This window comes from Habropoda laboriosa, unplaced genomic scaffold, assembly GCF_001263275.1.
Source record: "Habropoda laboriosa isolate 0110345459 unplaced genomic scaffold, ASM126327v1 scaffold223, whole genome shotgun sequence".
NCBI lineage: Eukaryota > Metazoa > Arthropoda > Insecta > Hymenoptera > Apidae > Habropoda > Habropoda laboriosa.
The window spans coordinates 13,379-25,749 of record NW_017100362.1 but is presented as its reverse complement, the minus strand read 5'-3'; the positions used below and the strand labels follow the sequence as shown (position 1 = coordinate 25,749).

The following is a 12,371-nucleotide window of genomic DNA, read 5'->3' as shown; positions in this document are numbered from 1 at the left end:
CACGACGGAGCAATATCGCGCAGCGTCTGCCGCTGTGTTGTAAAACTGCTTTGATCTGGCGTCTCTCTCGCTCCCGCGGCGCTTTAATATCGTCCGTCTCACTCGATCCCCCCTCCCTCTTCCGTCGTTTTCGGGGGAGAGTTTAGAAAAGCAGAACCGACGGGGAAGGGGCCAAACCGCGTTTTCGGTTCTTTTTGATGAAAATTCGTATCAAGGCCCGATCAAACTGTCTCTTTTGAATGTCTTCGCTCGGTGGAATCCGGCGCCTCGAGGGGGCGGCAGAACAAGGCCAGGTATGTTAGCGATTTTCTAGGAAAACTGAGACACGTGTTGGCTCCGAAGCGCAAAGAGCGAGCAGGTAATCGAAGTCGAGGCTCAAAGAAGCTTGATGTTTTATTTAAAACAGTCGAAGGATCATGGTTTTATACGGTTAAGGAAAACAGTTCGAATATTCCGAAGGGAAGCACGACGTGTGTAGAAGATTGAGTGAAAAGTACGTGTAAATTGGTTTTGTTATTTATCAACCTTTTAGGCTTTTCGTTTCTCAAGAATAAATTCTTTATTTATCTATTCCTGTTTCTAGTGTTACAATATATCAATATCAATCGACAAATGTGCCGATTAGTTTTTCGATACTTTTATTTAACGGTTGCTCCTCTCTAACAAACAATTAACATTCCTGCAGTTGGTCAAATGCGACGGTCGATTAGCAGAGAGTTCGTTCTTTGCCTGGAAATGCAGCCTCCGAGCATAAACCTAACGGTACACCATGAATTATTTAATCGTTAGAGTGAATTACAACGAAACGTTGGAACTGGAAAAAAAAGGTTCAATTACTGTGTAGGTCGCTTGTAAACTCGTGTACCGACGGCTTGAACACGCACCCGTTTGTCGCGTGTAAGTACACGCGTCGTGTTACTGCAAGCATGCACGGAACTCTGGGTAAACATCGACGAGGAGACTCTGAAAATTTCGCGATGTGGCTCAAGAACGCGACCTTGATATTCGATCGAAACAACGACCGGCCACGCGGGTGAAAAAGAAATCGAACACGGGCCAACTTCAGCGTCGCCGCTCAATTATGCGCTTACGTAACGAATCGTTCGGCCGTTTGTCCCGATACGTCGGAAACATTTAGCGATGCTACGTAAAATTTCAACGAGGCTTAATTGGAGACGCGGTGGATCGCGTTTCATCTTTTGGAGTGACGCTGTTCACGATGTAATTAAAGGATTGTCTGTTCCAAGTGACCTTTTCATCGATTCAGGGACGACAACGTACACTCTGACATCTGTGTTAATTATCTGAGTACTTTTGATGACTACATTCTCGTGTCAAAATATGCATAGTTAATTCTTCCATGAATGCCAGTGAAAGAAAAACAATTTATAAAGAAGAGTCATCGCTGATCATTTAATATATTATATCAAATGTATTTAATATTCGAATATTATGTCATATAGGTAAGGATGTAAAGGAAATTTAGGAAAAAATTCTATATCGCAAAAAAATTCACAGAGAATATTGAAATGTATAACCATACGAGCAAATTGAGTCTACGTTCCTTCTATGGGTTAATGTAGGGGCGAAAAATTCGTAGCGGAAGTTATCGAGAGAAAGGGAAGATGTAACACGCTGGTGTCGGTCGCGGAGGCGGGCCGAGAATTTTTTCTCTCGGCTCGGCCGTTTTGATATTTTGTCGCGGCATGAATGTGCCATTACTTTTCTACGAAAAACAGAGAAAGGGAAGAAAACGAAGAAGGAGAAGGGGGAGGGTAGAAAAGAGGAAAATCTGGGGACGGTTGGGAGAAAAACACACAGAGAGAAAGATTGAAAGGAGACGAGCATAGGGTTGTCGCTGTACTCCTACTTTCGCAGCGTAGCGACAATTACGGCGGTCGTGCAGAGGGCCGTGTGCGCAAGCGCCGCGATCTCTCGTTCGTTGAACCGTTCGTGAGAGCGAGACGCGTGTGTGTGCGTGCGACAAAGAGAAAGAAAAATATAAATGTGAGAAACGAGGAACGAGAGGAGAGAAACGAAGAGACAGAGCGAGATGGCGGATATGAAAGAGGGAAAAAGAGAGTCGGGAGGCTCGTAGACAATACCGCGCCAATTCTACGAGCAGCGCCATCTATGCAAGACTTTCCACTTTTAAAATGCATTACGGTTGAAGTCGAGAGCCCGGTGGATCGGCGTTGCGCGCATGAATTTTCAAACATCCGGATGCTCGCGTGAATATTTGGGTGCCGATCAACGTGGATTGCTTGTTTAACCTTCGTGAGATGGGCTACTGGATGGGAGAATTTTCAGTTTCCAAGTCGGTTCTTTCCACCAGTGACCTCGTATGACGCTGCCTGTCTGAATCATCGAGGCCTCCGATGTAAATCTGCCAGAAAAGGCGAATGCAAGGGTAATGATAAGAGTGATACAGTCACTTGGTGTACGTTCACTTATGTAACGACGGAAACCTGTTTAGTATACTGTGAATATATCGTCTGTATCAGTGGTTTTCATGGGTGTCGTTTTTGCAAAACGGCGCCGTTGTTTCTTCTCGTAGCCTCCTGAATATTATGGACGCGTTTGAGCTGAGAGTGCTACGTTGTTAGTTAGGTTAGGTTGTCAATATCTTTAAAGTGAGTAAAAACGTTTTGTGTTTATATTATTTGGTTTTAAGTAGTTCTTTTTATTAAAAAATAAAATACAAGGAAAACAATAAAGAATCACTAGTAGTATCGTAAGAGGCGTCGAGTTGTCAGATCACTGTTCGAAACCTAACCTAACTTTTTTCACAAAGGTTAATAAGTACTTTGTATCATGAAGAACCTAATTTGTATTTTTAAATTATATACAGATTAAATTGTTGTAAATTCCTTTGATAGTAAATTATAATAACAGACAATATTAACATTATAATGCTTTTGGACGAACGTAACGTAGCTTTTCATGTTTCTCAGAGGTTAGTCAATCGCTGGAATCGATGATGCGCGATTCTCTGCAGTTGCTCGCCGGAGATCTTCTTATTTCCTGTTTATAAGGAAGGACTCTCGAATTGTTGGAAGTTCGGAATTCTTAGTAGCCACGCTGGAAACAGTCGCTTGCCGCATACAATGATGCACGCGCGGAGAACTGTGGCCAAGCTTTTCACCGATGATGCTCGATAATCGTCGTCGACTGTCCACGGGCAAATGTAACGAGGTTAATTTAAATAACTGGATGGACGGTCCCGCCGTTGAATCATAACGTGTCCACCACTTCAGTTTCTTTTTCTGACCGTTTCGTCGATTTCGTAATGGATACCTCATTATTCGTATTTCAATCGTATTTGAGATCTTCGTATCGAATACAGAGCACCATACTTTGCTTTTTATCGTACAATCTTCGGTTAAAGTCACTTTGACTATCCAATTATTTCTCAGTTCATCATGAATATAACTTGTATTTTAAGGTGTTAATAAATAAACACTACGTAAATGAAAATACCAAAATCACTTCTGGAAAACGCAATTGTTATTCGTCTACGGATTATGACGCGTTTGCGTATACTTGCGCGTCATCGAAACATGGCTGACATTGTAGTCACACCATTGAATCAAAAAAGAAGAAAGAACACTACGTACTTAATCTAGAAAAGTTAATAATACTTGTCGTTAATTTTACTACGGCGTATCTCTGCCATGTGTACGAGTGCGCAGAAAATAGAATTACTCTAGAAAGGCCACGGAATTTCACCGATGTAATCAATGAGCGCTTCGAAAAACCTGCAGCCTATATCCCCTTTCCTTTCTTCTCTCCTTCAATTTCTCCTCCAGCAAGCAGCAGGATAGTTGCCCCCGTGTGCACACTTAAATATCCACAGAAGCTGTAGTAGTTTCTGAAAAAGGCCGAAAATAGAGGCTAGGGAGAATTGATCGCGCGACGAACGACGTCGACGTAGACGCCGACGGAGTTGGGATTCCGGTTCGATCGGTTGTTGAGAACCACGGCGTTTCGTAGGCGCACCGTATACACTGTATTACACATTCGCAAACACGCATACTCCTATGTGGGGAAGGTACGCGTGTACCCTTCATCGGTGCGGAGGAGAGAGAACCGAGCGGAGCCGAAGGTGGCCGAGTAGCGGCGGCGAACGGAGTCGTCATCGACGCGGCTACGAGGCAGCTCCGTTCACTCTGCTCCGAGCTGTCGAACGCGACGCACGCACCTCCGCTTCGCTTCTTCCTTAACTCGTCTCGAACGAGTACACTACAACTCTCTCCAACACGACTCACACTTACAACAAGTATTTCCCTCGCTTTCTCGCATCGAGTATCATCGTCGTTGTTGTCGTCGTTGAACGGGAGAATCCGGGTCTCTCTTCTACACTCTGGGATTCCTTCTCAGTCAGAGTCTGTTCGTGAATCGTTCAGGCTGCCTCCAGTCTCACTCTCTTCTTATTCGCTCGTTCGTCTCGTTCTCGCCGCGCGTTTGCTTTGGATCTTTCATCGAGAGGCTGTTTCTTCTCCGTTACCAGCCTCTTATCCCGTATTACGTCCACTCTACTCTTCGAGTCCGTGTGTTCGAGACACGACGAGATGCCTCTCGTTAGGACGTTCCATGTTTAATCTCGCCACACGTCAGATTCACTTTGGTGTTCGCGAACGACGTTGTAAACCCTGCTGACTTACCCCAGTTCACCGATTCTCCATATACGATTTTCTAATATCCACCATCGTTGAGAATAACCATATTTCGACCATTTCTTCACCTCCGCGAACCTTGATCGAAACTCTCGATCGAATAGTTTCTTCGTTGAACGTTCCTGACACGATTCTCGAGAGAGGGAAGTCTCGTCGATAAAAGGTTAGCACGTACGTTCGCTCGTGGCGCAGGCGGACATTGTTGCATGCCGTGCAACTCGAGGGCCGCGTTCTCGTCCTCGATGGAGGACGCCGATCGTCGCATGGCGGCGTGTCTCAGGGTCGGACGGGTTGTTCGTGGGCAGAATGGAGGCAGCTGGAGTTGCGAGACGACTTAAAGGCTTCGTCGAGATAAACGATTGTCGAGGTCGAGCCTCGTGCACGGTGGACAGAGTGGTGCGGAAGGTGGTGGTGGTGGGGGCAGAAGATCGTGCATCTCGAAGGTAAAAAAAAAAAAAAAAAAAGAACGAAAACGAAAAAGACAAAGAAAAACGTACAAACGAGAGTAAACCTTGAAATACACATACGTAAGAAAAAACAAAGTAAAAAAAAAAGGAGGAAATTGGAAAAAAAGAAGGGAAAAACGGAAGGCAAGAAAGAACCCTTTTACACCTGGCTAGTCGTCGAGTTCTCTGGGGTATATAAGGGGTACAAGGTGCGCGCATGGGTAACCGAAGGCAGACAGAAACCTCCCCCTCTGTCCCCACCTCCAACCAGCCAACCTCCCTTCCTCCCTCCTGCTCCTCTCCTGCCAGCTTTGAATCAATAATCTCCGGCCAGGATTATATGAGACCCTCTTTTATATTCCTCTGGCGTGATAAGAAAGATATCGAGAGATTAAAGACATCAAATTCTCTTTCTCTCTCTTTTTCTGTCTCTCTCCCTCTTTCTCCCCCTCTCTCTCTCTCTCTGGCTGGCGGAATCACGTGTATACAAAACGCTTTTGATTATCTCTGTCCCTCTTTCTCTCTCTCTCTCTTAAACAAGAAAGAAAGAAAGAAAAAAGAAAGGAGATTATAATATAATTAATGGAGAAATTTTTGTCGGATATGCACGATTTATTCTTCCCACTTCATCGTCAACGCCACCACGACGAGACGTGTCTTTCTTCGGTTTTACCGGTGGCGCGATATCGCCGGGCGGATTATTGATCCCTCCTTACTCTTCTCTCTCTCTCTCTCTTTCTCCCCCCTCAATTTGCTTATGATATTTCGAGAAACAGGCGTCGCGGGGAATATGATTACCTTGAAGGATATCAAAGAAATGACGTAGAATGAATCAATTTTAACAGTGACGATATGTCCACTGTAGGATCGATATAAATAAACTCGTTCGACACATTTCCGAATGTTCGAAATAATGGAGAACATTCGTCTAGTCGTAGAATCATGGAAATGTTTTTGAATTGTATCTAACCGCATCGTTGTATTTTTTTTGTTTCACACAGATTGAACGCTCCAGATGGAATCACCTTCGGCCCAGGACCGCCTCGTTACGGCCCAAGAGGATTCCAACTCGGTCGAATTGCCGTCAGGGACAGCAACATCATCTGAGCAAGAATCGACGGCGGTGGAGAACGTAGCCAGTTCCTCTTCCGAACAGATTCACGATGTTCCACGTCAGCCTAGCGATAATCAGGGATTCGTCAGTCTAAAATTGTGCAAGGTGTCGTTGAAGGTGTTGAAGGAAATTTCGAGCAACGATTGTCAGTCGGACTCTCCGGACATGGGTTTGAAGCAGAGCAAAGAGAAGAAACAGGAGGAAGAGGGTAAAGAGGTGGAGAAGGAGGAGAAGGAGAAGGTAGAAACAAAGGCAGAGGAGTCGATAGACCAGCCAGACTCTTCTTCTTTGGCAACGACAACTGTACAGCAGTGTGTCGATAAATCAACCAAGGATAATAACGTATTTTTAACTACCGGTATTGTAACATCGTCACCGATATGCAGGAAGAGGCCAGCCAGCGATTTCCTGCCGATCAACGCGGAGATCAAGAGGATCGGTGTCGAGGTACCAGAGAACGAGGTGAATCAGGTTCGCAGCGACGTAAGAAGGATCTCCCCGATATTGGTAAGCCTTCGAGAACGAACCCTAGGTGAAATATCCCTCTCCTCTGACTCGTGCCTCTTCGACAACACCGGAACCTCGTCTATCTCCCGGTGTATCCCGAGGAACAACAGCCTCCTCGAGGAGACGTTCACCAGTGGCGGTGGTTGTACGTGTAGGTTAACGATGAACAATGTGAGCCTGGACAGTACGTCGTTCGAAACGAACGGCGAGGTGGAGGTTGTAGGTTGTTCCGAGTCGGAGGACAGGGTGTGCAGAGCGACGACGGCCACGCCGTCTCAGGGAGGAGAGTGTGCCAACGAAGGCGTGAACAAGACGCCGATGGATGTGAAATTGAATTATACGGATTCTTTCATCGACGAGAGTTCTTGTTGCTCCCTGCCGCGGGATAGTCCCGAGAGGAATCTGAAATCGTACCAGGAGCCGAAACAATGCGAGAAACCTATAGAACTGTGTCCCTGCAGCGATACTGTATCCATGAACGAATCGTTTATGAAAAAGTCCATGGATCAGTTCACCGAGACGTCTATGAGCACGTTTCCACGTTTGATGGTTTCCTTGGAACGTATCGAGGTAACGCCGGACAAGAAAGAGAAGAAACGCGTTATCGGTAATAATGGTAACAACAACAGCAGCAGCAAGAAACAGAAGAAGAGCGAGGCAACGGACGAGGTGGACGTGAGAATCGAAACGGCAGATACGTTGGAGGAATGTTGTTTCGTCGATAGGTGTGCCGACGAGAATAAGAACGTCGAGAAGACTGAGCAGGAGAAACAGGTGGACTCTTCTGTGGTGTCTAGGCCGGAAGAGACTTCACAGGTTCAGCTACAATCGCCTTCCGTTAATGCGATTAAAAAGTGCAGGGTGATTTTGGAGAGGGTAACGGTGCCGAAATTGGACACAACAACGGATGTACAAAAATCGAAGAACGAAGAGGAGGCGTCTAGTAGTGTTGCTGAGAAATTAGCTGGTGATGAGAACACAGTGTTTTCATCGCCGTTACCTTCCACGGAGAATGTACAGCCGTTGAATAATATAGATGCAACAGAAGAGACGACACCAAGCTCGCCGGAGGAGATTTTGGAACCATCCGCGGATGTTCCGGAAACCATTGACACCGAGACGGAAACGGAGACTGGCTCTGATAGCTCTGAAATTTCGTCCATGACGAACGTACGGCTTGGTGGATGCGACGACGACGCGGTTTCCGATCAAATATCTTGCCAGGAGAGCGAGTCCATGTGCTGCGTGGATATTAATCCGGAGATCATATCCAGGCTGGAGCCGGAGAGGCCGGAAGCTTTCACGGAGGATTCCGCGGAGAGTTTGGCGCTTGCTACCGGTGCTCCGGACGAAGTTAGATCAGATGGAAGCGATTCTGGCCTGGGAAGTGAGATTCCCGGGGATACTGGGCCTGCACCTGTGCCCGAAAGCGATTCAGAGACTTCTTTCTTGGATAGGATACCTGACGATATCCTCTCTGACAAGGAGAAAGGTAAACGAACGACTTTTAATATCGTAAGTAACGTTTTCCGAGGTTTTAGACGTACAGGGTGATTCGTTTAACTTGACTGCTTGAAATTACTTGCGAATTGTTAGCTGTACGAGAAAGTATAGGAAGAAAAAATTGCGTGCTTTCAAGGGAGGCGTGTTTATAGAGTAACTAGAATTTTTCTGCATTTTTTGCGCAGTTTTCAAGGTTACCTCGATTTTCTTTTTTTTTAATGGAGCACCCAATATTTCTCTGCGGAAATTAAGAGCATTGAAAACTGAGTAAATATGTGTTAAGGTGCGATAGGCCTAAAGTGGATATTTCTTGAAATATTTGCAATAGAAGTTCTTTTCTATTGAAGAAATATGTTTCTCTGTGTTTTCAACAGTTCGAGCACTGTTTTCAGTCAAACTTTCATTGTAGGGGAAGTGTGGGTAGCCCTGGACAGCGGGTAACCGCGGTCAGTTGAATATTTCAATTATTCAACTGCATAAAGAAACAAATGACACATTGTTGCACGTCTTTCTAGCGTCGGACACATTTTTCAGTTAGTTCTGGATCGATCGGCAAGCGATACACACTTAATTTTCTTACGATTAAAGGCGAGTTTCTGTTCTAAACTAAATTATTCTGAACTAAATGTAAGCATTCTTTTGTGTTTTATTGATTTATGTTTTGACGATTAAATGTAGTTTAAGATCCTTGAGTTTCTTTCTTTTTTGTCTCTTTGGTATTGTAAAAATGGTTAATAAAAATATTGGATCACTTTTGTCTATTGCAAATTTGAAAATGGTACATTTTCCTATTACGATAGTTCGTCCGCTTATATCTTTCCAAGATTCTGTATAATATAAATAGTTTTATTTTAGAAACGGGTAAAAAATGCCGAAATTTGTAGGACGAATAAGCAATAAAGGTAAATCGGATGAAAATAACACGAAAGACGCAATTGTTTATGTTATGAACGGTGAATTATCAGTAAGATTAGCTGCTGAAAAATATAACGTGCCACGTAGTTCTCTACAAGATCGCGCGAAGGCTTTAAAAAGCGGTCGAGAAATCATTTTTAAGCTAAAATTAGGTCGCTTTGACTTAACTTTTAATGAGGAATTTTCATAGTAACTTTATAATCATGTGAAACAATTGGACAATCGCCTAATGCCACTGACTAGAACAGAGTTTTTAAAACTAGCTTTTGATTTCGCAGAACGTTTTAATATTCCTCATAGATTCAATAAAAAAAATAAAGAATAGCGTCAAGATACTAGTTTGTGAAGTAACTTTCGAGGAAGACTCATAATGATAAATATATAATACTTAAATAACATAATAACGAATGATATAATATTATTTGCAACGTTTATAAGAATATTTAACAAAAAAGTGAATAAAGTAAATAAAAAAATTACTGTCCGGGGCTATCCGTCATTTTGTAATCCTTAAAACTAAAGGCCAAAATTCACTGATTTGTTTTTTAAAGTCATACAAGAGATATACTCAAATTTTAGTATTATAGTGAAAGAAGAAGGTCTAATGTTCATTTTTTGAAAGCTTAGATTGCCTAATTGGTAGTTTATATTTGTAATAGTCTAATGGCAATCTATTACTTTTGGTAGTCTCTATTTTTACTATTTCATTTAAATGTCTGGGGCTACCGACTCTTCCCCTACATAATCTCAGTAAATACTTACTTTAAACCTATTATGCCTTAATACCTATGTATTCAATTTTTAATGTTCTTTTAATTTCTGTAAAGAAATATAGGGTGTTCCGTTAAAAAAAAAACCAAGAGCTTCATTTTTCCAAAATTTTTTTTAACAATCTTAGACATCTATTCAACTGCAATTCGTTCGTTCGATTGGTAATGCGTTTATTGTTATCAGGAATGCGTTAAGGTGTGTATAGCCCGAAATGTGAGAACACAATGACATTCTCTTTCAGCTGTGAATCAATTGGACAGCTTTGTGCCGGCCGTGGGTGTACCAGGTACACCACAGACGCCATTGACGAACTTCCCAAGTCCTCCGAAGAGCAATCTGAAACGAAGATTGACGGATTGCATGGAAGGGGCTCCCAGCCCGAAAAGGAGCAGTACAGAGGAGTCTATGAAAAAGAAACGCAATATCCAGTTCGACGCAGTCACTGTTTACTACTTTCCTAGGGCACAGGGTTTCACTTGTGTGCCTTCTCAGGTAAAAATTCTTCATTTAATTGTTTTTTCTTTTTCACTATAAATTTCTCTAAATTTTTGTCATTTTAACCCTTAACTATAGATCACTCATCTCAGAGACGAGTTTGAATTACATTTCCTTAAAAACTAAACTTACTAGATTTATTAGACTTATTTTTATAATACAATGATTTAATAAATAAAATTTCCCAGTAACGTTTTAAAGAGAGATGTCTGTAGTTAAGTGTTAAATACTGTTAATTTTTATAGTACGTGTTTATGGTACGTATAAATACAGTGTACTAAAATCGATATATCTTCCTCAGGGTGGCAGCACTCTTGGCATGAGCGCGACGCACACTCACGCCGAGCGGTTCTCGTTATCGGAGCACGCAGCGGAACAGAGACGAATCCATCGTGCCAGACTAGCGCAATTGCGCTCTGAGCGTGCTGCAAACTGCGTATCAGAAGCTGCCTCAAGTTCAGAGGATCCTAGCGACGATACGGACGAGGAACAGAGCGATAACGAGGACTTGGATATCGATAGTTATTATTTCCTCCAGCCAGTGCCTACGTGGCAAAGACGAGCCTTACTCAGAGCAGCAGGAGTACGTAGAATAGATGCTGTTGAGAAGGACGAGTGTCGCGACATTAGAGCAAGTAGAGAGCATTGCGGTTGCGGGTGTAAAGGATACTGCGACCCAGAGAGCTGTCCTTGTAGTCGAGCTAATGTAAAGTGTCAGGTTAGTATAGGGACGCTTGACGATCAAATGACGTAGTAGATATTTATGAGAAATGAATGTGATATATGTTAATAGGTTGACCGAATGGGTTTCCCTTGTGGATGTACCCGAGATGGCTGCGCGAACAGTTCGGGCAGGATCGAGTTCAATCCAGTACGGGTACGAACGCATTTCATTCACACTTTGATGCGGTTAGAGTTAGAGAAGAAGCACCGGGAGGAAGAGGAGGGGGCGGATCACGATGCTTCCGACAATCAGAACGGCAGAAGTCCGTTGAGGGAGATTAATTTGGGATCGGTGATGGAGAACAGGAATGGAGAGTCCTGTTTGAACGGTGGCGGTTTCACGACTCTACATTACGAGAATCACGATGCTAGGGACGGCGGGGCGAATTGTCAGCCAGAAGTGCCCGGTACAAGAGAGGACAGTCTGGATCTATACGCGATTAGAGACGACTGTTATCCTAGCGAAGACACTGTTGATGGTACGCAGGGTCCTTCAAGGAAACTACATCCTGAGTTTAGTCAAGCTTTTCAAACGTTCTCAGGTCAAACGAGTGCCGGAGTAAACTTTCAACAGCCTACTTATCAGGATTATCAGCCTTACGCTAACCTTCCTTCTACATCTAGGGTGCAATTTCAGCCGCAATTCCAAACGGTGCCAGGAAATCCAGGGTTCTCACATTACGCGCCTTATGGACAGGACAACACCGGAACAATTCAGGGGAACTGCCAGGTTCATCCCGGACAGCACTCGTCCAGTTACGAGGCTAGTTTCGCTCAAGACGAGACAACCGGATCACAATACACGAATCTAAACTCGGTGCAACCGATGAACACGGTGGTGCAACAGATGGGCAAACTGGAGCCGTTCTCGGAACTGTTGTCCGGCAGATATTCGTATTACGGTGAAATGGAGCCACAGACGCACGGTACTTATCATGGGAATGGAACAAAGGTCGAGGTGGAAAAGAGCCAAGGTAACGAGCAGCAATCGGAGAGCACGGAAGAATGCGACGAGAATTTCGGGGAGATTATAAAAAAGTCAATGGTCGAGACTGTATCCGCTTAAGTCGAAACTATTGTAGATACAAAAAATTGTCTATGTGCGAGTCCGTCAAAAATGTTTTTTTTTTTTTTTTTGTTTTGACCCATAGTGATTTGTAATGAAAGAAAAATAGGAGTAATTTCGACGAGCTTGAAATTCGTCGAAAACCTCGCGAACAG

The 12,371-nt window shown here is 43.8% G+C and overlaps 1 protein-coding gene across 2 annotated transcripts in view; it reads left to right on the top strand.

Moving 5' to 3' along the window:
- The window catches only part of LOC108574711, a 40,124-nt gene extending 27,875 nt beyond the window's left edge, over positions 1–12,249 (top strand). For both annotated transcript variants that reach the window (XM_017937337.1, XM_017937338.1), the window contains exons 2-5: positions 6,124–8,235; positions 10,174–10,424; positions 10,729–11,145; positions 11,221–12,249. In XM_017937337.1, coding sequence (XP_017792826.1) covers positions 6,138–8,235; positions 10,174–10,424; positions 10,729–11,145; positions 11,221–12,216 — 3,762 coding nt within the window. In that variant the 5' untranslated portion in view covers positions 6,124–6,137 and the 3' untranslated portion in view covers positions 12,217–12,249. The remainder of the gene's footprint in view (positions 1–6,123; positions 8,236–10,173; positions 10,425–10,728; positions 11,146–11,220) is intronic.
- The last annotated feature ends 122 nt before the right edge of the window (positions 12,250–12,371 follow it).